Source organism: Capricornis sumatraensis, chromosome 20 (assembly GCF_032405125.1).
Source record: "Capricornis sumatraensis isolate serow.1 chromosome 20, serow.2, whole genome shotgun sequence".
Taxonomy (NCBI): Eukaryota; Metazoa; Chordata; class Mammalia; order Artiodactyla; family Bovidae; genus Capricornis; species Capricornis sumatraensis.
This window is the reverse complement of record NC_091088.1, coordinates 45970684-45996222: the sequence shown is the minus strand read 5'-3', so window position 1 is coordinate 45996222 and position 25539 is coordinate 45970684. Positions and strand designations below refer to the sequence as shown.

General features: G+C 45.8%; 1 protein-coding gene across 3 annotated transcripts; it reads right to left on the bottom strand.

Annotated features, from left to right (window-relative positions):
• Positions 1 to 15622: 15622 nt before the first annotated feature.
• Positions 15623 to 25323, bottom strand: CCNE1 (cyclin E1). Of its 3 annotated transcripts, XM_068992937.1 has the most exons (11): positions 25304 to 25323; positions 25109 to 25196; positions 24811 to 24879; positions 20925 to 21076; positions 20670 to 20805; positions 17724 to 17870; positions 17083 to 17178; positions 16525 to 16659; positions 16305 to 16416; positions 16054 to 16211; positions 15623 to 15745 (listed from the first exon to the last, which is right to left on the bottom strand). In XM_068992937.1, the coding sequence occupies exons 1-11, from the start codon at positions 25321 to 25323 to the stop codon at positions 15623 to 15625; spliced, it is 1236 nt and encodes a 411-aa protein (XP_068849038.1). The 3 variants fall into 3 exon arrangements, with proteins under 3 accessions (XP_068849038.1, XP_068849039.1, XP_068849040.1); XM_068992938.1 differs by lacking the exon at positions 16525 to 16659; XM_068992939.1 differs by lacking the exon at positions 17724 to 17870.
• Between the last annotated feature and the right edge of the window lie 216 nt (positions 25324 to 25539).

The window sequence follows — 25539 nt, the reverse complement described above, 5'->3', positions numbered from 1 at the left end:
CTGGAAAATCTCATGGACGGAGGAGCCTGGTGGGCTGCAGTCCATGGGACTGGGAGTCGGACACGACTGAGTGACTTCAGTTTCACTTTTCACTTTCATGCATTGGAGAAGGAAATGGCAACCTACTCCAGTGTTATGCCTGTAGAATCCCAGGGATGGGGGAGCCTTGTGGGCTGCCATCTATGGGGTTGCACAGAGTAGGACACGACTGAAGCGACTTAGCAGCAGTAGCAGCAGCCTGTTGGTTCTCTTGTTTTTATGTTGATGATGGTGTGACAGTAATATTTGACAGAATGGATGAACTTTGAGGACATTCGACTAAGTGAGGCAAGTCAGGCAGAGAATGACAAACAGGAGAGCCCTTATATGTGAAATCTAAGTTTTAAAAAAGGAAAAAACAAACGCAAGCCCTGTTCAGTGACTAGGGGAATGGCGATGTTAATCACTGAGCAGGAGATCTGGGGAGAAACCTGATGCGAAGAACTGACTCATTGGAAAAGACCCTGATGCTGGGAAAGACTGAGGGCAGGAGGAGAAGGGAACGACAGAGGATGAGATGGTTGGATGGCATCACCGACTCGATGGACATGGGTTTGGGTGAACTCCGGGAGTTGGTGATGGACAGGGAGGCCTGGTGTGCTGTGGTTCACGGGGTCGCAAAGAGTCGGACACGACTGAGCGACTGAACTGAACTGAGGTTCCTCTTCAGATGTGTTTATTCAGAGAGGCTTGTGGAACATCCAGTGAGGGGTCGAGTGGGCATCTGGATGGAAGGATATGGAGCTGAAGGCAGTGGTCTCGGATGTGAGACAGATTTAGGTGTAACGCGTCCAAGCGGTTATTGGTGAATAAGTCAAAAGCACTTATAAAAGTGCCTAGCACGTGTGTATCGGACTCCCCGCACAGAAGTGGAAGTTAAACCAGAGAATGGACCAAGTCTCCCAGAGTCAGCCTAGAAGCCTGCGGTTCTGAGGCCGGAGACCTGTGCTACATCAGCTGTGGAGCGGCAGAGGACAAGGAGACAGGAGGAAGGCCGGCTGAGGAAGTCAAGGGGACAAAACCAAGGAGCCAGGAGTGGCTCTACTGAGATTGCAGAGGAATCTGGGACTGAATGTACACTTCCGCTAATAACCGGCCTTCAACGAGTTCCACCTCTCCTGGAAGGATCTAGCCAACTGCGACGGGCGCTAGAGCCCGAGCTGTTGCGCCGCGGCACTGACAAGGCCCGCCACGCCCCCGGAACGGCAGCGCCCCCGGGCCCGACCTGAAGGAGCGCGTGCGCAGGAAGGGCCCCGCCCGCGGGCCCGCCCCCACCCGCCCCGGACCCGCCCCTTCCGCAGGGCGCGCTCTGAAGAGCCCCCCCCTCGCCCATGGGCCCGCCCCCAGTAGCTCCGATCCCGCCCCTTCCTTGGGGCGCGCTCGGTAGAGTCTCTGAGCTGGACTGGACCCATGGCTCATCCGGTTTCGGTGCGGATCCAGCGCAGCACCCGCGCCCGGCGTGCCTAAAGAGTGAGCAGCCTGCTTAGTCTCCTGGGCAGGCATCGGGGCGGCGTGAGGTCGCGCTCGGTGTCTCCAGCGCGAAGCAGTCGTAGCCGACAGCTTTCAGCCGGGAGCCAGTAGCCTCAGAGGGGCGGGAGCGGGGGCGGAGCCCGGGCGCGGTGGGTGGGTCGGCATCACGTGGGTAAACACGCCGCACGTGGAGCGCAGCCTGAGCCCTGAAGGTGGTGTCAGCTAGCTGCTCGCAGAGGGAGTCGGGCAGGCTGCTGCGGCGCGCGGCCGGTAGGCTGGGAGGCAGAAGCCAGGCCCAAGCCCGCGTGCGCCCCACTGAGGCTCAGTTCCTTCCATTCAGCTAAACCCCTGCTAGCAATGGCAGGCACTGAGGTCGGCTCAGCAGCGTCAGGCCCTGGTCTAAAGGACGGTAATAAACCTTTAGATAGTGCCTAACCTCACTATCCCATTCCCAGGGATAGGTAGGCACTATCCCATTTCCCAGATGAGGAAAGCGGAGCCCTCAGCGGCTAGGATCTTTTCCAAAGCCGTGTGGCCAGAAAGTGACGCATCCCAGATCCCGATGCAGGCACCCTGGCTCTTTTGTGCAGGGGCCGAGATCCTGCTCCTGGCGTCCTGCTGCCGCCCCTTGGGGCTGGGCCTGGTCTAGGGCACCTCGTGAAGCCTAAGATTCCCAGTTTGTACAATGAGGTAGCAGTGGTGCCCGCCTCCAGAGGAGGCTCAGAGGCGGCGCTCAACGAATCGTCACGATAGCTTCCGCCAGGGTGTCGGAGTTGAGGGGATGGAGCTGGCGGGGACCTCTGGCTCCTTCTGGCCCACCCTTCTCTTGCCTGAGCCGGGGGTCGTCAGCGCCCCCTGCAGCGGCGCGCTGGGCACTCGGGAGCAGTCAGCGCTCCTTCCCAGAGCCGACTTCCCCTCAGGCCCTCCTCCCTCCTTTCTCCTCCTCTTCCTCCTCCGCTTCCTCCATCTCTCTTCCTCCTCCTCCGTCCGCGCCGCGTGACCTGGAGCACAGCTGCAGAGTCGGTGGCCGCCAGGGGGCCAGGGTGGCCTGGGAGGGGCGGGCAGAGTGCGCAGGTTTCTTTAAAGAGAGTGTTCTGGGCACAGGAGCTGAGCTGCACGGCTCCAGGGGGGTCACAAGCGCTATTCCCAGGGCCATGCAGCCGGGGCACCCTAGGAGCCACCATAGGGCCCAAGGTACCAGAAAGCAAATACTTGGGCCCCAACCTTCGCTTTGGTTTTGGGTTCATGTAAACTGGTTAATGGAATAACCAGGCCCCGGCTTTTCATGAAGTGCAGCCACGGACCCTGAAACCAGCGTCTGTCGTGCCCCCTCCCCAACCCCATGACCTTGGACAAGTTGCTGAATCTCCTTCTATATGTACCCTTTTGTCTGAAACGGGGTTGTGGGAGAATTAAATGACTAATCCAGAGCCTTAACAACAGTGCCGTGCACACTGTTGGGAGCATTCAGGCCAGGACTAAGAACTTGACTTTCTTGCTGTCTGAATCGAAACCCAACCCTTGAGGTCAGTTCTTCTCTAAAGATCTTTTTCATGGAAGGTACTGTGAATGCACCATTGAACAGCCACTTGCCCTGATGCAGTCCCTGAGACATGTCAGGGGTCACGCAAGCCTGTGTGGTGGCCCAGAAACTGAAGCCTTCTATTTGCCCCCTCCCAGCTCGCTTACCTACTAACCAGCGTCAGCTTGTCTGTCTCTGACAATGCTACCTCCTTTTCCCCACCCCCACCCCAGGACCAAGGGCCACACGTGTTTGGCTGCCCCTGTTTTGATAGTGCCTCCCTGAACTGTAGTGGAATGTTGGATCCATACCTTTATTCTACTAAGGAGGGCAAGTCTATGCGGAGTGGTCTTCTGGGTGGGAAACAAACGCTTTGTGGATGAGAAGCACAGGCTAGGTGCTTTGGCTAGCGAGGACCCTCCTGATCTGTCTTTTTTCCTCCAGGCCAGATTGGGGGTCTTGGGTGCTGGTCTAAGGAAGAGGAAGATGGAAGTAAAACACAGGGAAACCTAGCAGACACCAGAGAGGAAAATTGCAGGGCTTGAGGGTGAAGCAGACTTCAGTGTTAGGCTGCTCCTACCCTGAGACCAGGTGTGGGGCAGGCTTTCCCACAGGAGTGTCTAGAACCTTCCCTGCATCTTGGACCTGGCACAGAGACCAGCACTGTGGAGTCAAGGGTGCTGAAGGGTTGAATGACAGTGGCCACACACCTACAGTAAGATGAACATTGTTGGAAGCAGGATTTTTGCACCTATCTCAGAGCATGCTCACGTCTTGGCTGTCAACCATTGTTTGGGAGAGTTTTATTTGTTTCCATGTTTGCTGCCGTTTTCTCCACTCTAGCATCCCTTCACCCTGTCTGTGAGACCAGGCAGTTCACATGGCACTAATTCCATCCCGGCTGGCTCCTGCCTGGCTAATCAGAGCACTACATCCTGCTGGCCACAGTGATTAGAGAAGAGATAGGCATGTAACTCACTGGACCCATGAGAATCATCCCCAGGACTTTAGCTAGAGATTGAGGAAGGGCTTGCTGGTAGAAATATCAGCTTGGAGATACTGGCGGATATCACATGGAAGAGGAGATCGGCATAGAACAAAGCTAAGCTGAGCAAGGGCATTAGATTCCAGAGGACAGCATGCAAACACCCAGATCCAGCCATGCCATGCCTGAGGCTAAATACGTCCCTGGGCTATCCAGAGGTCTGTATCCAAGAATTTCTTTTTTTCTCCTGGCTGTTTGAATTGTGTTTCACTTGCCACTGACTGTCTCTTCTGTCATATGACCCTCCACTGGAGCCAAGACCACAGCCACCATTTCTGGATGAGAAAGAAATGTGAGCCTTGGGTACTCAGGGTCACATGGCTCATCAGAGGTGGACCCAGCCTAGAAGTGTCTCTCCTGGTGTCTCTAGCAGGGGCTTCTGTGTCCTCTGGCCTCTCTCTAGACCCCCTGCTCTGGCCTCCTTCTACGGCCTTCCTGACCAGTGGGTCTGTGGCCACCCAGCTCCCAGGTGACCTAGACTCTGTGTTTGCTGGGCTTGTGCCCTCTAGGTCTGTCTTGTCTATAACTGTATCTTCAGGGCCCAGCATAGATGCTCTTGGCAAATACTGGTGGAGAGAATTAATGGGAATTGTAATTCCTGTGGCCTGCTGGGATTTGAAGGTAGGGATTTCAGAAAATCAGGAACCCCCAGAGCTTCCTCTCTCCCACCCTGACACCTGCTCTTGACATGCATGGCAACCTCATGCCCCCACTTTTACTGACTACCTCAAAACCCTCCCTGGTGGCTCAACTGGTAAAGAATCTGCCTGCAATGTGGGAGACCTGAGTTCTACCCCTGGGTTGTGAAGATCCCCTGGAGAAGGGAATGGCTACCTACTCCAGTATTCTGGCCTGGAAAATTCCATGGCCATATACAGTCCATGGGGTTGAAAGAGTCCATGGGTTTGCAAAGAGTCGGACACAACTAAGCGACTTTCACTCAAAACACTCAACAATTTCCCTGCACCATCTCATGTATGGCCATGTGGCCAGTCTTGGGTAGCTGAGTGAGGAATGAGTTTTCACTCTTCCTCCCCACCTTGGATCTCCCTGCCCAACTCCAAAGGCCCAGGCACCACAGAAACACCCTGATAGGCCATGACTGCTCCCCACCAGCACACCAGAAGGGGTGAGTAGAATTGTTCAAGAGGTGAGGGCTTGCTGCCCATAAGCAGGCTGTGCATCTCCTGAAATGTGCAGCAGCACATCTGCCCAGAGAAAAAGGGAGGCCCAGAATTGCAAGCTTTTGTTATTTTTACTTTTTGGTGTGAGGGGCCATCTGTGCAGGTTTGAGCTTGTCTGGAGGAAACCAGGATTTGTAGATGAAATTCAAATGTAGGATTACTTTGCAGGCTGTCACGCTGAGACTTTCTCCAGGAGCTGGGGCGGAGTGCTGATATTTTTATAGCAGCAGAGTGTGCCAGAGGCCAGCAGCTGCTCGGGGTAAGTGAGCACATGGGGCCCTCCAGCAACCTCTCAGCACTGGTCTTCTCTCAGCATGGGCTCCATGAAGGGTGCCAGCCTGGGTCACCAGCTATGCAGATTGGCCCCCACTGCCTGAGAAGAGGGGGCCTGGAGGGTAGAAAGGTGGGTGCTGCAGGAAGGAGGTTGGCAGTGCTGGAGAGTGGGAGCCAAAGCAGCCCTGACCCCCTCCATCGTCGCCATCAGTTCCTCCCAAACAACCTCAATAAACACTAAGTTGCAGATGCATCCTCAGGATATACCACAGCCCCTACCTTCAGCTGCAGGGCACTCTTAAGCCTCGTGCTTAGAAATTCCACAACTGCCCTGCCTGAGCTACAGGTGGATATGACCACATTGGTATCCCTACTAGGATCTTCCCACAAACCAGGGCTACCTGGCATGGGGATGAGGGCACATGCCAATGTGAAATGTGCAGGAGAGCCATCCAAACCTGAAAGCCCTCTGAGGGGTGTTCCAGGTGAGGGTCTGGTACAGGGCTCTGCAGCTTGCACACCACCCCATGCATCCTGGGCTAATGAAGCTGGTGTTCAGATAATGGCAGAGGTGTCAGGCGTGCACATTTGTCTCATTCGTTTGTAGCAGGAAACATTGCTTATCACCTACACGCTTTCCTTGGGCTTCTCTCCTGGGCCAGAGGTGCAGCAGCACATTAAGGGGTAGCATAAGAAGAAGAAGGGGAAAAAGACACTGAGGTTTATCACACTGGAGTGTGGAAACTCTTCGAGGCCATTGCTGACAACTCCTCCTGGGTTCCGGAATGACAGCAGACGTGGGCAAATAAATGATACATGACAACTTCAGTCACTGCCATGCCCCCAGCACATATACCCTTTCTAACTTATGCTAAAACAACAAAATTTAGTAATAAGAGATAAGGACTGTGGGAGGAATGCAACTCAACCTCCCTTCTTCTTTCTTCAAAAAGAACTCAGGTGAGAGATGTGATTTAAGGTATACCAAATAAAGCAAGAGAATTCCAGAAAAACATCTGCTTTACTGACTATGCTAAAGCCTTTGAATTTGTGGATCATAACAAACTGTGGAACATTCTTAAAGAGATGGGAATATCAGACCACCTTACCTACCTCCTGAGAAATCTGTACAGAGGTCAAGAAGCAACAGTAAGAACTGGACATGGAACAACGGACTGGTTCCAAATTGGAAAAGGAGTATGTCAAGGCTGTATATTGTCACCCTGCTTATTTAATTTATATGCAGAAGACACCATGCAAAATGACAGGCTGAATGAAGCAGGAGCTGGAATCAAGATTGCTGGGAGAAATACCAATAACCTTAGATATGCAGATGACACCACCCTTATGGCAGAAAGTGAAGAGGAGCTCAAGAGCCTCTTGATGAAGGTGAAAGAGGAGAGTGAAAAAGCTGGTTTAAAACTCAACATTCAAAAAACAAAGATTGTGGTATCTGGTCCCATCACTTCATGGCAAATAGATGGAGAAACAGTGACAGACTTTATTTTCTTGGGCTCCAAAATCACTGCAGATCATGACTGCAGCCACAAAATTAAAAGACACTTGCTCCTTGGAAGAAAAGCTATGACCAACCTAGGCAACATATTAAAAAGCAGAGACATTACTTTGTTGACAAAAGTCCGTCTAGTCAAAACTATGGTTTTTCCAGTGGTCATGTGTGGATGTGAGAATTGGACCATAAAGAAGGCTGAGCACCGAACAATTGATGCTTTTGAACTATAGTGTTGGAGAAGACTCGTGAGAGTCCCTTGGACTGCAAGGAGATCCAACCAGTCCATCCTTAAGGAAGTCAGTCCTGAATATTCATTGGAAGGACTGATGCGGATGCTGAAACTCCAATACTTTAGCTACCTGATGCGAAGAGCTGACTCATTGGAAAAGACCCTGATGCTGGGAAAGGTTGAAGGCAGAAGGAGAAGGGGACAACAGAGGACAAGATGGTTAGATGGCATCAATGACTCAAGGGACTTGAGTTTGAGCAAGCTCTGAGAGATGGTGAAGGACAGGAAAGCCCGACATGTTGCAGTCTTTGGGGTTGCAAAGAGTGAGACACAACTGAGTGACTGAACAACAAAATACTGCTATGCATGCTTGCACACACACACACACACACACACACACACACACACACACACACACACACACACACACACACACACACACACCCTCCCTGCCTGTCACTCCACCCAGAGGACTCATTACCCACATAAGAGTACCTGTACATGGAGTTATGGAGAAGCAGGGTGGAGGAGGATGGGGGCAGGGCCTGGTTGGGGACACAGCAAAGGACCCTCGCCAGGCAGGACTGCTGTTGGCATTGCCAGGGAGAGCCAGGGTGCGCAGATGATGGGGGAGGGGCCCAGAGGAGGGCTTCCACGGCCTTGCTGGGCTCCAGGCTCATGCTGGGCCTGACTAACTGGGCAGACAGACCTTTTCTCTTTTTTTTTTAACAGAAACAAAAGGATGAAATCATTAGCATCAATTGAGCACATTCAGTGTAGATTACTGACGTGCCATTGTTGTGAGGATAAAAGAAATATAATTAATAAAACCCATTCAGACAGCCGTTTGTGCTTCCCATAAATTCTTTATTGGCTTCTGCATCTATCTCGTCCACAGACAAGCCCTCTCTTTCCGCTGCCCTGGACACTGCTAAAATGAATAGTGCAGAAAATCACTCCTGAGATCTGGAAACTCATCTTTTTCCATGGTAATTTGTCTTCTCAAGCCTCAGTTTTCTCCATCACAGAGGCAGATTTAGAGCATTTTCCAGTAGCACAGGGCAGAATTCCATTCAGGGAAGAACAAAGCCCACCCTAAGGTCGAGGCTTCTGAGGGAGGCCCAAGGTCCCTCCCACTCAAGACCATGTTCAGGCCACCTGGCAGGACCAGGAACTTTTCAGGCACCAGCCTTTGGGTAGAGGTCAATTTTCTGGCAGCAGCCCTGGAATCACACCTGCCCAAACTCTGGCCTTGATGGGCCCTAGCTGGGCTGAAGGTCAAAGGTCACTCAGGGTCACCAGGAAACCTGGAGGCCCAGGAGGAGGTGAGGCAGCTCTTAGCCCCCAGGAGGCTTCCCGCCACCTGCTTGCCAGTCTGACGTCTGCCACATGCTCTTGCCTTCCTGACATCTAGAGAAACGAAACTCCTTTGCATGACAGGAAGTAGGGGGTGGCTCCCTAAAGTGTGATTGCGAACCTGAAAATGCCCTAAACCCATCTCTTATCACCACCTGGAAGACTAGAGTCTGAAGAGAAACAGAAAGCAATGCAACCCCTCAGAGGCACGTGCTGTGGCCACACTGCCTGCTGGGTGGGTGAGGAACCAGAGGCCCAGGGCAGGCAAATGATGAGCTAAAAGCCCTATTTGCCTTTGAGTGATGGCCAGCTGAGATTTTCCTGTAAAATCCAGAAGTCTGAAACTTTTCTGTGGGAGCCAGGCAGATAAAGAACATACCTTTGGACACCAAGACATTTTGTCCTGAAAATTAAACATGTTCAAATATTCTGTGCTTCAGAGAGAAATTTGCCGTCTCTGCCACTTTTCTTGAGACATTCCACTTTCTTGATCTATACAGTTTTCTCACTTTTGATAGAGTCATGGGTCACCTAAGTAAAGATCAAAGCAGCAGGTCCTGTGAGGCAGCAGGAAGTGTAGTGGGAACGCTGGTTCTCTGCAGACTGATGGTGCTGCCCAGATCTGGGAGCCATGTCTGTATGTGAACTCTCCCAAGTTTCAAATGTTGGCTCAAATGTTTTCAAACCCCTTTTGCAGCCCAGACACAACAAACCCGGCACACCAGCACAGGACATGCAGCCCTGAGGTGGCGCCTCTAGATCCGTCCTGTCTGCTGCAGGGACCCCTACAGCCTCTGGGATGGAGTACGCAGAACTCCAAGGGACTCACTTCAGACCAAGTCATTACCTCACACAGATCGAATGTTCACTGCTCCTCTCTTAACACGAGATAGCTCAGTTAGGTGCTTAGCAAGGGAGACACAGAGAACCTTCTGGATGACCTAGGCTGTGACTGTTAGGATATGTTAACTTTGCACTTTTTTTTTTTTTTTTCTATTAAGGAAGGCACCGCTAGGCTGAATGGATGATGTCTGTCTGACGATGCACTGGAACCTGGGCACTTGCTTGTCATCCCACTCTTGCAACCCTCCCAGGAACTGTGTGGCTCCTTTGCTCAGAGAAGGACTGTAACAGAGGCCTGACTCTTTCCTGTTGATGTTTAGCTTTTCAATCTTAATGATGGTAGCATATATTCTCCTAGCATGGAAGAGAAGAAACTTAATGAAAGTGATTATACATGTAAGGATCAATCCATGTACACATGGAGAAAATATTTAATGTGCCAGACCCTGAAATTATGTGCTAAGCAATGAAATAAAGTGGCAAGCCACCACTGAAAAATAAAAACCAAAGAGCAAGTTTTTATGTGCATTTTAAACTACTTAGAGATTATATAGTTGAAGGAAACAGCAAATATTTTCATTTATTCATATGTTAGTTGTATGAACAGAAAAAATTCTGGAGCAATGTATACTTTGTTAACACCAAAACAGAATGGCATTCCTGGGGAGTTTTCACTTTTGATGTTGTATGTGTTTGTAGTATTCTAACATTATAACAAATATGCTGCACTATTTGTAATGATAGGAAAACCGATAAAGTTAAATAATAGCAATTTTACTGGGAAGAGAAGATGACATTACCAAAAAGCTGGAGCAGATATGGGAAGGCAGGAACTCTCACACTCCTCACTTGGGAGAATAAATTGGCACAACCTGGGGAAGTAACTGATCACATCTAGCAAGTTGCAACAGCACATGCCCTTTGACATGGCAATTCCCCATCTAGGAATGTGCCCTAGGGAGTTAACACACATGGCACACGTGTGCACAAGATGTGGACAGCAGCACTGTCTGTGATGGTGAAAAAAATTGGAAACCTACACGTATACATGTAGAAGGTATACATTGTGGCATACTCACTGAAGAGAAAACTCTTATCACAGTTGAAAATGAGTAAACCCTATCCTACAGGTATCAACATGGATAAATGTTGAAAATAATGTTGAAAAAGACAGCAAGTGGTATTGTGACGTGTAAGGGGTTTTTTGTTTGTTTGGTTTTTGTTTTGGCCGCACGAGCTCTTCAATGTGGCGTGTGGGGTCTATCTCTAGTTGTGGCTCATAGACTCTAGAGCATGGACTCAGTAGTTGTGGCCCAAAGGGTTAGTTGCTCCAAGGCAGATGGAATCTTCCCAGACCATGGATCGAACCCACATCCCTTGTGTTGGAAGGCAGATTCTTAACCACTGACCACCAGGAAAGTCCTGATGTGTGAAGTTCTATTACACTTATGTGAATTTTAAAAACAACCAAAGCAGTGTTTCTGTAAATCTATTGCTTATGAATCCAGATATAAATGATAGAATTCTAAATATACGTGTGGAAATCATCCACCTGGACTTCAGGATGGTGGTTTCCTTTGAGGAGGAAAGAAACACTGTGGAATTAGGGAGGGTATTACCAGGGGGCCAGCTGTGTGAGAACTCAAGGGAGGGCAAAAGGTTTCTGGAAGGAAGGTGAGGTCAGCCATGCTAAGTATGGCAAAGATGCCCCATGAGATGAAGGCTAAAGGGTACCACATGGTCATTAGCTTTGCCACGTGGCCATCTTAGGTGGCCCTGGCAGGGTAGTGTGTGGTGAGTGGGGCAGAAGCCCCACTGGAAGAGCTTGAAGGAGGAGGGACAGCAGGTGTATATGATACTGTCCAGGAGGCTGCCCAGGAAGGGCAAGAGTGAGATGGAGCTGAAGCCTGGGGAGGGCCAGGGAGCAGGCTTGCAGGGAGGAGCCTCTGGAGGCTAAGAGCACCTCAGAGCAAGTGCCACATGTTCTTGGAGTCCCCACTGCAGGGCTACTCCTGGCTCAGGCCTCAGTCTGACTGCCTACCTTTGTATTACCACCACCACCAGCAGCAATAATAGCAAGAGCAACCATCTATTACTGTTTCTTTTTAATGTTCTAGATGCTAGGCTAAGACTTTTTATGCATTCTCCAATTTAACATCCCTTATGGAACAAAGACTTATTATCATCCCCATTTCACATCTGAGGATTACTAGGCTTGGAGAACTTAAGCATGGTGCCCAAAACCACATTGTGAAATGGCAGAGAAAGGTCCCAGCTCCAGGTAACTGCCTCCAGAGCCCAATGACGAAGTGACATCAGTGTGGGTTCAGAAAGGGTCCTCTTACTGCAGGAGATGAGGTTTCAGCTGGCTGAGGTTGCAGAGGTGCACAGGCCAAAATCACTGTTGTCTGGGAGTGCTGCAGGGCAGTCCCCACGCAGGGCCAGCTGGAAGCTCCTTTCCTCGATGCCCCATTGCCTTCCTGCACAGTTACTTTCCTGTGGTACAGAAGCATGACTTGGCTTGTTTCCTCAACCTGTGTCCACACATTGCTCTGAACCCTCACTCCCCTCCTCTCACACGAGCTCTTCCGCCAGGGGTATCAGCCCCGTCTCGAGCTTAATGTGCAGAAGCCCTTTGTGATGTAGCCTCTGTCACCTCATCTGCCTTTGTCTCCTTCCACCCCACTTTTCCAGGGCTGCTTGGAAGGACTCAACAGCCTCCTTCCCAAGCACAAGCGCAGCTTCCACTTCATGCTCGCGTTTCATACCGCTGCCCTCCGGGTTCCAGCTGTTCTTCTGTCTCCCAGGCTCTCCTGAGCTCTTGGACTCTTCCCATTGCTTTCCTCTCCAGAGCTAGTACAGCCTAGCACACAGCAAGGGCTCCCATGGGAGGCTGGCTCACTGTGTCATGCCAGGGAAGCCAGCATTAGACACTCAGATGCCATACAAATTTTTGGAATTGGCATTGATCAGGAAAATTATTTGAGGGGGCAGAGACAGTGTTTATTGAATAAAGGACAGCAGTGCCGTCTTGTCTGAGGCTTTTGGGAAATAGTACCTGTTAGCTTGTGAAACTGAGCACATTAGAGTCTTCTGAAGTTAAATTTGAAATTGGGATGAGGTAGGAAAAATCTATGCTCACTGAATATAAAATGCAATTGTCTGTCATTGCAGGAACTAAAGTATCTGCCACAAATTATATTTAAGACTCTATTGTCACAGGCAGATTAGCTAATGCTTGATTTTAAGTATAGGCTTCTAATGCTATTACTCCTGGTTAGCTCTGCCTGGCAGGTAACCTTGTGGAACAAATGAATGCATTGCTTGAATAACATATTTGATCAAACAGGACAATTCTTTCAAAAATTGAGTTCTCTGTGGCAATTTGAGACCTGTAATCAGCAAATTAGATGATTACAGCAGGGATAAAAATAGTCTTCTAACAATGTCCAAGGTATAAATGTGATTTGAATTTCAAAATGCTAAACATGTGGTAGGAAAATGCACGGTTGGATAAATATGACTAGACATTATCAGATTTGATTTCTCTTTCCATCCCTGCTCTGAGGTAGAGCCTAATTTTGCCCAGATAAACTTCAATCTCTCTTGTGCCTGAGTTGGAGAATAGAAGTGCATCTACACACTAAGCTCCAAGTCTTAATGGACCCACAACTCTGCTTACTGGTTCTTGGTCTCAAGAACAAGTCAAGGTGAAGTTCAGCATCTCTTATTCTCCCACTGGTATAAAATGACCTCTGTGAAACAGGCTGTCCAGGTTCCACACATGGGGGATGGCCTTGGAAAACCTTCAACACCCACCACTTGAAGAACTGTCTTCTTTCTTGGGCACAGGGGCCACAGGCCTGACAGCAGCTGTGATGAGGGCTGCTGTGTAAATTCTGTGAGCTGGGGTGCGACATGAGGATGTGGTGTGCTCTACCACAATTGAATCAGTCTTCATGATTGGTTGACGAATTACCCCTCCCTTCTCTGGGTCCTTCCTGCTGATACATCTTTGCCTCATAGCATTTGTTCACCAGGGTTGACTAGAGCTGCCACTTCCACCCCTGCTATCTGTTTGATATCACGCTGCCTCAGTTGGTTTCAGATAAATTGCAGAATAAATCTGATCTGGCAAATGGGTATAGAGCCAACCAATGAGAAGTCAAAGTTTGTACTGGAACTTCCAAGCTCCCTCAAGAGGGGAAATTTGATTTCACTTACTAGTGGCTTAGAGAATTTCTGGCAGAGTCACAGAAAATATTGGATACTATGGATTTCAGTTACCCATCTGGGATTTACCCTTAATTAGCACAGATTATCAAGAGCTGCCTGTGGCAACACTGCTATTTAAAAGAATACTCATCTCCAGAAATACAGCACTCTGACAGTTTACAAGTGAGGCAGCCTCATCTCAGCATACTCAGTAACTACCACTCTTTGCAGTACAATGGCTCGCCAGTCCATGAAGTATTCACCTCGAACACGCTTTTGAGCCAGTTTCCTCACATCTGCCAAGCTCTCAAACTTACAAAACAGAAATGTATTTAGTGCCATATTTTTGCACAGAAAATATCATATGTAAATTAACCCCTTTTAGGAATTTTCAAGTCAGAAATGATCACCATTAAAAAGCCACTACTTTAAAGGCAAGAGTATCTCTGAGATGAATAATTAACTAAGAGTATCATTTGCTAAATGCCATTACATGTATATTTATAATGCATTTATTAAGAAACTGCATTAAAATGACAGAACTATAGCATCACAATGTGAAAAAGTAGGACCTCTCTCAAATTTCATATAAATGTGGTAGATTAAACGTGGCTTTTCTACTTCAGATAGATTTTTGCGAAACAACAAACACCAAGTTGAAATAAATGATATTTATTTGCTCATTCATCCTCCCGTAATGAACTCATACATAGACCAAAACACTGTGAGAAAATGAGACATAAGACTTGACAAGGCCACCACTTCGAGAATGTCCCACAAAATGTGATGTGAACTGTGCACATCGGGCCTGAAAGTGGACAATGACCTCTTCTGTTAGCAAGGCACTTGGTGATTCCATCAATGATCAGGGAACAGACTTTACGATCACGGCCTTGAGTTACATGTAATTTTACTTTGCATTTTCTTCTTCAAAGCAGTTTAGGCTACGACATTAACAAGTTCTCCAAATAAAGACTCTTTAGGTTAAGCTTTGGATAAGGACGCAAAGAGTATTAAATAACACTAATCACAGATACTTTATGACCTTTGTCCTGTGCTCGGGAAGAAATCACACTTAAGAATCCTCTTGGATGCAGATGTGACTTCACTACTATCACCATAACCGGCCAGTGAGCCCACCCGGAGTCACCACTGCACAGGGCATTGTTGGAAGATGCCAATCAGAGCCTCATTCTAGCTCAGGGGCCCCTGGGAGGCCTGTGAGGCTGGCACCTGAAGCTCACTTCAAAAGTTTTCTTTAATATATTTGTTTGAAAGGCTTTAGTTTTGAGAAGCATGAAGTTAATTAACAAAGAGAACTTGATACAGCCACATTCAAAGTTGACTCCTAACTTAAATTACCAGACATAGCTCATAAAACCAGCTGTCTCAAAGACAGTGTTTTATCTTTATTAAAAAATGGATAAACATAGCAGCACTTGCAAAAAACAATAGTTCATAAAAGGCATTGTACACTGTCAACTGATAGTATGGAAAGGGGAGGCCCCCAGCACAGCTGGTGGTGGGCTGTACATCACAACACTCACAACCACCTGTCCACTTAATACAACTCAGCCCAGAACAGCCATGGGGAGACCAACAGCAACTTGGCACTCCTCAACTTCAAGCCTTTGTTATTTGTGTGAATAGTCAATCAAGTCAAGTATCACCCTCCTTAGCAGCATCTGGAGCACTCATTGGTGTTCTGGAGGTGGCTGGTGTACTTGACCCACTTATTAAAAAAATCTAAGCATTCAATAAAAAACACTTCTCCCTGTCCAATGCCATCCACAGAAACCTTCTGTCGCAGAAGAGACATGCTCTTCCATTTAAATATCTGTAAAAGCTAACGGGTGTCTCTGCTGCAGTCGACAGGAGAGGGCCTGGAGCGGGCGCTCCTGCACAGCCGTCTTTGGTGAGGATGCTGGAGTGGTCATGCTGATCCCTGCCCACTGCTCTGCTTCTTACTGCTCTGTGGGGGGGTGAGGACTCCAGTGGGGAGAGGAGAAATCCTGTTTTCTTCAGATAATATGGCTTTCTTTGCTTGGGCTTTGTCCTGTTGATAAGAATAAAAGCAAGAAATAGAAATGTTACAATGGAAGAATATATCCTCTGGGCTTCACTTACTTTGTGCTTTTTCCCATGTAGGTGAGTGAAGGAAAACAAAATAGAAAAGAACAATCTAAAAGCCTGTGGTCTATATGATATTTAAGAGATAGGATCTGTTGATCCCAATTTTTCTTTTCCAAGGAATTAAAAAGAACTGGAGTCTTTTTAGGATCATCTGGAGCCTGTATGAAGCAAAGTGAAGAGGCTGCTCAGGCAGTTTTAAGACTTTGTCTGGGAAACAAGAACAGTACTGACCAGCAAATCCAAGCTGTTTATATGGGTCTGGATGTTGTGTGCATCTTCAGCAGGAACTCCCCTGAAGTGCTTAAGTTTTGAACTTCCTGTCTCCCTTATAACTATGGCAAATGGAACCATCCACTTGACACATTTCTCTATATCACACCACTGATACCCTGCAATGAAAATACACGTTACGGTCGATTTGAGACGAACAACTAGTTTGTAAGTTTCATATATCTTGTTAATGGACTGGAAAGCCAACATACCTGAAACCTTTTGCATCAGTTCGGATGAAGAGAAATGATACAAGGCGGAAGCAGCAAGTACACCATAAGAGAATTCTAAGCAGCCGACATCCAGGACACAGAGATCTAAAAGCTATGGGGAAGATCAGACACTAAGGGACAAGCCAACACACAGCCCTTCTAGAGCTGCTCAGTCTAGTGGTGGGCTAGGGTGCCCCACAGAGGTAGTAGAGCCACTTACCTCTGCAATCTGTATGAAGATTTGCTGAGGATACTGAGGCAGGAGCACTTCATAAAAATCATTTAGATATGCAACCTGCATGTATACATTCAACCAGGACACAATGGTCAGGGGACTTAAATGCCACTTCAGGGCCTATGGGAAAACAGAAAACAGATCACGGGTGAAGAAAGAAAAAGACATTTCTATTCCCTTTGTCCCCTATAGTGTTAGCTGCTCAGTTGTGTCTGACTGTTAGTGTCCCCACAGACTGTACCCCACCAGAATCCTCTCTGTCCATGGGATTCTTCATCCAGGAATACTGGAGTAGGTTTTGATTCCCTTGTCCAGGGGAACTTCCCGACTCAGGGATTGAACCCTGGTCTCCTGCACTGCAGGCAGATTCTTTACTGCCTGAGCCGCCAGGGAAGCTCCTCTAAAGGAGTTTCAAAGTGCAGCCATTTCCCCCGCCACAATGTGTCCAGCTGAAGATCACCTTGCCAGATGCTCATGCTGAATGTAGAAAAGATATTATGTACGTATTTTTGAAAAGGACTGAAAAATTAACTTGTAACATACCTTCATAATGATTAATTCCATGGTGAGAATTTCATCTCCTGAACAAGCCCCATCTGTAACATAAGCAAACTGGTGCAACTTTGGAGGATAGATTTCCTAAAAGGAAATAAAAGAAGATACTACTAGCAAAATGCCCATCTCTTATAGTTTTAACTTATATATTGTACCTTTCAAATTATTTTTTAGTATGCTAACATAGAAAGAAAGAGAGGGTACATTGATGGGATAAATATAAGAGCTACTCTAGTGGTTCAAAATGCATTAATTGTGAAAGAAATGAAACATTCATCCTCATCAATCAACCTTTTACTTACTGAAGAGTTTTGAAAATTTCACCTTTTCAATACCTTTAGTAATGTGTTTGAAAGTTGGGCCCATCTACCCTTCTAATCACACCAAAATTTTTATCCTCTTAGGGAGAAGTTCAATTTTTTTGATTAAAGGAATTAAATTAACCTAAGCATTTTAAATACTCATACTTTTCTTGGTTAATTTCTAGCCTTTTTTTATGTGTGGCTAAACTTTAGAAGGCTTCAAATTAGAAAAATACAAATAGAGACAAATAGTTGATCCCTTCCCCTAATTCCAGTGGATCTCAAGAAAAGCATGTACTACATAAAAAAAATTTGAAAATTATTTACCTCAAGTTTGGCAGCAATAAATAAAGATGAAATCCCAATAAGCTGTAAAAGTGTTTTTACAACATTTTGTTGTGTTGCCATATACCGATCAAAGAAATCCTGTGCCAAGTAAAATGTCTCTCTGTGAAGTTTATAGACTTCACATACCTGAAAAAATAGTAAGTTTTAGAATAGTTACTTGAGGAAAAAAAGAAAGACAAAAAAACTCGCCATGATTTTGGTGAAGGATAAAACCAAAGAGACAGAAACTGGCTTTTCGTAAAGGATGGTTACCTTGTTTATCCCTAAGCTGGGAAAAACTGGAACTCAGGATAAGGATGATGTGTTCTGTGATCTAATATAAGAGCAAAAGCTCACAGCTGCAGAAAGAAGGTGCATGCACAGTACAGTAAAAGCAGTGTTTCAAGGAAAAACAAAATTTTCTCAAAGAAATATGTCCTCCTTTGTAAGTTTCATTAAGATGTGAGGAAAGAACTACAATATTTCTTCACAATGAACATTGTCAGTATGAAAGTTTGAAAGCTGGAACATAGGTTTATTTAAAGACCACAACACTAAAACACTGTTAATCTAATCACAAGAGGCCAAAGCTTTATTAAAAAGCATTAAATGAAAGACTCAGAGACCTAGGTTCTAACCTAGGCTCCCCTTTAGAAAAACCGATTATAAAATTGAGACGTTATAAATTAGTCCTGCTTCGTTAACCTCACAGGACTGCTGTGAGATATGGAAAAATAGTATACATGATGGAGTTGAAAAGGACCAAAGAAATATTAGACCTCAATTCATTACTATCATCAAATGTTTGATTATGCATTTAAAACTGCTATTCCTAAACAGTATATCCCAAATAAGTACACTTCACAGGGTTATAGTAAGTAGGAAAGGCACCAGCGGAAACAACAAACAGAACATTACTAGAGACCTCCATCAATCACCAAAGGGTTTCTAAGTCCATTGGAACCATGTTTAGAGTCAGTCTTTATTAACTCAACTACAATTGGATTAGAAGTGTTCTGTTCTCTATGGAACAAACTTTCAGACCTATTTTACCCAGCTCACCATCAGGCACACTGTGTAAGCACTTCTTTTTTTGCTACATACTTCTTGGCTGGGCTGGGGCTGGGAAATTTAACATCACTGCAGATAAGACTGCCTGTGAACTGTGGACTCACGTTTTGACCCACTTTAGACATAAAAGTTATCATTTTCTCTATCCTTTCAATAGTATTACATGACTTAAGACCTATAGTTTTAAGCAAGCCTGCCAAAGAATTTGTACATTTGTACATTTTCTATGTTGACATTTTCAGGGACCAATAAAGAAAAGGAGATTAAGAATGATAAAAAGATGTTTTCATGTAACTCTTACATGGCCTACTATGTAAGCTATCGTTTGGTCACTAAGTCTGTCTCCTTTGCGACACCAAAAAGGAGATCTATAGGCCGCCAGGCTCTTCTATACATGGGATTTCCCATGCAAGTATACTGGAGTAGGTTGCCATTTTCTTCTCCAGGGGATCTTCCCTACCAAGAGGCTTCCCAGGTGGCTCAGTGGTAAAGAATCTGCCTGCCAGTGCAGGAGACTTGGGTTCAATCCCTGGATCAGGAAGATCCCCTGGACGAAGAAATGGCAACCCATTCCAGTATTCTTGCCTGGAATCCCATGGACGGTGGAACTTGGCAGACTATAGTCAAGGGGGTCACAAAGAGTTGGACATGACTTAGCACACACGCACACACATGTAAGCTGTACTTCATATACACTATTTATAATCCACACAAACTATGTAAGGAAAATACTAATAGAAAACATTACAATGAGAAAATCAAGTTAAGTGACTTGCCTGACTGAGGCACAAAGATGTTAGGTGGCAGCAGATTTGACTCTAGGATAAGCACAACTAGGGAACAAATACCCCTGTCAATACAAACTTTCTGAAGGGTACACGGCAGTTTGTTTTTAGGGAATACATAGCCACTCAGCTTCCATATATACTTTCATAAAATGGATCTGCCTAAGATACCCTTCCACTCACAGAGGAAAGCTCATTTTGCACCCACCCAAGGTATGTTTGTTAGTCACTCAGTTGTGTCTGACTCTGCAACCCCAGGGACTGTAGCCTGCTAGGCTCCTCTGTCCATGGGATTGTCTAGGCAAGAACACTGGAGTGGATTCCCATTCCCTTTTCCAGGGGATCTTCCTGACCCAAGGATCAAACCTGGATCTCCTGCAATGCAGAAGGATTCTCTACCATCTGAGCCACAAGGGAAGTGGTATCCAAGAAATGTCCCTTAATCAAGCCACTATTGAGACACCCACACTTTCTCCTAGAAAGGGGTGCACTGCCTATACATCTTAACTTCTTGTATTTAACAATTATTTACTATAACTTATATCTTGTTATTTGATAAATTTTTGTATGATAATGTGAAGTACGATAGTGTGATCAATAGAAGACTTGAACAATATATTTTGTTAGGATAAACTTCTGTGGGGAAAGAGAAATGGGTCCCAAGGAGTTAAAATGAAACAATATAAAATTTCTGACTGTTAAAGATAAATTTGTTCATATATTTTTAAAACATTTGGTAGTAAGCTATCAAATAGCTGTTATACATTCTATTGTGTACACTTAAAAGCAATTTAATTAACAAAGATCAAATACCAATATTTATAATTAATTGGAAAATACAACCTTTGCAACTATTTAAACTTTGAGAAAAAAATTCAGATGCCAACTTAAAAACATCTAAGGGATAAACAGACTTCAGAAATTCTTTTAAGGAAGTACATAAGCAAAAAAGTTAAACCACTGTAGTGTATATACCACAGTTCAGAGACACACAATGTGTCAATGGAATCAAACACGTGAAGAGATGACAACATCACAAAAAAATCTAGAAACGGTCAATGCTTCTAGTTAACCAGAAGGCTCAACCTACCTCCATTAACCAATCCAGAAGAATTGCTCGCATTTTAGGCTGCAGAAGAGGGTGCCGTTGCATAAGGTGCTTGTCCCTCAAGTATGTCTTTTCCTTGTTTAACATGATTTTCCATACTTCCTCTCTATTTGCCCAGCTACAAAAAAACAAAACCAAGCAAAACACAAAAGACAGGCGTCAGTATGCATCCAGCTAGCGAAGTGGAAGTGCACACAGGGAGTAAGAGACCCAGGAGGCACTTGGTGGTCAGCTTACTTCAGTACAGGCAGTGGCGACGCTCTTGATGACGATGGCGTGCACCTCTGAGGCTTGTACGCAGCGTGTGGGTACAGAAGTTCATCCTCTTCTTTGTCAGGTGTGGGAATCAGGGAGCAGGGGTTTTCACAGGCTGTATTACTGTCCCAAGGCTGTAAAATAAAGACATGTTAAAAAAAGTTTGATGTAAACCAGCTGTTTTTACATTCATTGATTTGTAAAACAGCCAGTAAAACAAAAAAACAAAATGTCTTTACACACACCTAGAGCAATCTCTAGGCCTAAATCAATATTCCAGCATAAATTAAGATGGAGATAGCATGGAAGACACAGTAATGACTCCAAGCTTTCATTTGCTCAGAAGTCTATGCAGTAAGTACCTAAGAAAACTAGTCAGTAGCATTTTATTCTCCATATCATCATCCTCATACGAGGTGCGTGAGGGCACAGGAAGGGTAAGACAAAATGCAAACAGCTCTTATGTTACCGAAAAAGAAAATCTACTCGCAGTTCAGTAGGACACTAAGCATGGCTCCAAAAGGGTATTGGGAGATTTGGTCACAATTCAAAGACTTGGGTTTTTTAACAAGTACAACTAACCTAATAAAATGTCTTAAAAGTGAAAGACAGAGTTTCCAATAAAAGTATTTACATAAGCACTCCACAACCACAAGTATAAAACTGATTGCCATCTATATTTAGTTTCCGCATTTAATAAAAACCCACCAAATGTGACATCTTCCTTTGGTTGCAGGTCAAGCCAAATATATTACATAATGAGGACCTTTCGTTTTCCTTAATTCAAATGGAAAAAGAAAAGGAGTGTCTGCCTACTTAAAACCACATCAAGCAACAGTCACAGGATTTACTAAGAAGTCTATAGAGATAAAGCCTAGATACTCCTGAAGACCTTTGAAACCCACCCCCAAAGTCTTATATAGTAATAAATGCTAAACCATCATTAAAAACCCAAACAATGGTTCTTTTAAAAAGTCCAGATATTTAATTCAATTTTTAATATTTGGAAAATGTCATTTTGCCATTTAAAGCTTTTTCTTTGTAAAGCTACTGTTTATCATCTTACTTGAAACAACTATGATTGTTTTTTAAAATTATAATGAACTTATTGAAGATATGGCACGTTAACAATCCTGCCAGCATGGATGCTCTGTTAAAGGTCTGAGACTCAGCAATTTTTTTTAAAGCAGAGAGATCATCAGTGTTGACTGGAAAAGAGACAACCAAGAGGACTGTAAATGAACATGGAAACTTGGGCTCTCCAAGTGCTGCTTTGAAGATATGGGACAGGGTGGCTATCACGGCACACTGGCCACTTTCAGAGGAAGCCAGAGCACTTTCAAGGTACTGAGAAGAGCAAAGTAGGATAAAGCTCTCCTCCATCCAATGTGCAAAGAATTGGGCATGCAAATTAACCATGACAGATCTTGCCAACAGCTGTTGGAGAAGGGCAACATCCTCTTCCAGTTCTAGTATCATGTGCTGGTATCATTTCCTTGACTCAAAAGGATCATGTTACAACTGCTTTAAGTCGTATTCATTCAAGAATGAATTCTAGTTTTGAAAGCAGAAGCTGGGTGTCACCCTCTACAGCCAGATGGCTGAAATAGTTGAGAGAAGACTTTTGGAGATAAAATGTTAACAGTTCCCAACCTGCAGTACACAGACAAATCAGGTGAACCACAAGCAGACAAATGGTCCCCAAAGTTGGCCTTTGACCAGTGTATGAAGCAGAATAATGAAGTCTATATTCTTTAACTTGAATGTATACCATGTCTCAAAGAAAGTGAGATCAATCTGACTTTAGGAAGGAAAGGGATAATAGCAAGAGACCAATTTGATTATTTCTAACCACCTCTGACTCTTTGTGCCTCTTTTAATGAAGAATGAAACCACCTTATGCAAAATTATGTTCTGAGAAGTAACTAATAGAAATTCCAGGACTCCATTTCAATAAACAAGTTGGGTCTCATGCAAAAAATTGAACAAAATGGATATGTTAAATAGACTTTAGACAAAAGAGCATTATTTTCATTGGGAAAAACCCAAGGTAAGAATCAAAGGTTCCATGTGGTCTTGTAGCAGTATCACAGAGTTCAGCATGATGGCTACAAGTAGCTCAGGGCTATTGAACAGGGCTGAACTATGATAACTCCACAGAAAAATTCTGTGTAATTAATTGGCAAAAAGGTTGTTACCCCACAATTCTAGCTTCATGAATCTACAGAGAAATAACATATGACACTGACTGCTTCATAAATGATGGGTAATTTCAAGCTATCTACTTTAGACAATGTGTAGAAACCTGTTGTCATTAATCTCTGAACCATGAAAATGCCTTCTAGTGGGAAATAATATGGCTATTCACATATCACATCTATCAGCTCTCTGCAGTCCAGGGACAGGGCCAAAGCCCTGTCTTAGGCACCCTAGGCTCTGCTCCAGTTATCTCTGGAACTGAAACTACTCTAAAACCCCAAGAAGTCAACAGGGACAGCTCTGCTTCAGCCTCAGTTAAAAATTCCAATTCAAAACATAGCTAGGAAGACAACCAATCTTGAATTTCACAAAGTTGAGATTCATTTTAGTAGAGACCCACAAAAATTAACTTGCTTGGTTTGAAGTCTTTACAGGGAGAAAGAAAGAAAAAAAAAGGGAAAGAACTTGAAATGCACTGTCTTATTTCTTTTCCTAAAACAAAGTGTCTCTTCTTCTAATACAGCAAGTAAACCATCAAGCTGTTGTTCAATATTAAGTAGAATCTCCCCAGAAATGGTAATTACTAGGGTCTTGTGTGCAATAACAACAGCTTTACCATGTGTCCCACAGCTTTGAAGACCTTCACTCTTCCAGACCCAGCTGCTATGGCCGTTGCTCACTGTCCTACAAAGTGATGTGCTGCCACTGCTAACCTCATCAGAACCACTTTCCTTGGCTCAAATACTATTCCTGCTCAGTTTTTATCTGTTATAGTGTCAGAAAGCCTAATCAGTTAGTTTGGAGATAGACTGCTTCCCCTACTGGGGCCATAACTACAGTCTCCAGCCATTTCTGGAGGCAGAGAGATAATACAAGCTTCTTGGGCTAGGGACTTCTGATATTATGATGGTACCGTGAACATGCAAGAAATATGGCGGGAACTCCATGAAGGAGGGGCAAGAGAAATGGACTGACTAGTCCATTTTAAAAATGTGTTGAGATGCACATATCATTACACAGAATGTCTTAATAAAACTCTGGTGGAGGTCAGATCAAACTCCAGGCAGCAGTTATCACTGTAAGTAATTGCTGAAGAGGCTAGAAGAACCATCAAAAAGGGGGAAAAAGTTTGAAACATGACCTAAAGGGGGTGGGAGCAGGAAAGGGAAGTCCTTAAGCACCATGAGGAAATAAACACAAGTGTGGATGGGGAGAAGTTGCTTATGAACACACACAAACCCCCATCATCACAGTTACCCGAAGAGCTGTGTGTCAGGAGCCCTCCCACAGTTCACTAGCCTACAGCCTAGGCTATAGGACAGACTCCGCCCCTGGCTTGCACAGGACTCTGGGTTACTTTCCTCCTCTAACTGAATCTCAGTTTCCTCAAGGGCAAAAGGAGAGGACTGAGTTATGTGAGGTTCATTCTGGTTCTTCCAGACATCAGCGCATATTTGTAATCTCAGGGATGTCAGTCAGGAACACAGTCCTTTCTGGAATCCCAAGACTGGCAGAGGTCAGTGCCCACTGACAGGCACAGTGCTCAGTTATATGAACTGTGGCCATAGTTGGAGAAAAAGCCTTCAGCAGGAGGCAAGCAAGTATGAAACTCAATGTGACCCCAAACAAGGGGAGCCTCAACTTCGACCCAATCAGAAAATGTACCTACCTGACTGCCACACTGGCTTCTCACAGTCTTGTCAATTTTGGCAATTTCTTCATCTGGATCCTGCAAAAACTAACATAAAACAACCCCCATACCCCAAGGAAATACACAAAACAGCCCAAAGACAAAAACACAGACACAGAGAAGAAAAAGAAAGCTAGTAAGGTTATGATCACCATTTCTGCCAAACGCTCCCCACTCTTGATCCCTTATCAACAAATACATGGGCAGAACCCATTCTGGTACCCAGGTAAGATTGAGGGGGGGGGCATCCTCCCCCACCTGTCTCCTTTGTACTCACAACGGCTACATTTGCCTTTCTTTTCCTGGAGCGAACAGAGACATCGGTGCCACTTTCCTCTTTCATGGTATCCGGTTCCTTCGCATCCCTGCAAAACCAGGATGGCACAGAGGCAAGAGTTCTACCCAAATCTCGGCCCACCCCTCCCCCACCACCGCACACCTTCCCCTTTCCCGCAGCGGCCAGGCCACTCACCTCTCCTTTTCCCTCGGCATGGCGCTGGGCGCAGGATCAGACCTCAAGCCTGGGGGCACGAAACGGCAGTGGGGTGAGGACGGCAGCAGAGGGGTCCAGGGCCCGCCGGCCCGTCCCGAGCACCCCTCCCCCTCCCGCGCGGGCGGCGGCGGCGGGAGCCTCCCGGGCCGGTCGGGAAAATGGCCGATGGGCCCGGGGTGGCCTGTCACCCGCGGCGCCACCAGCGGCCCGCGACG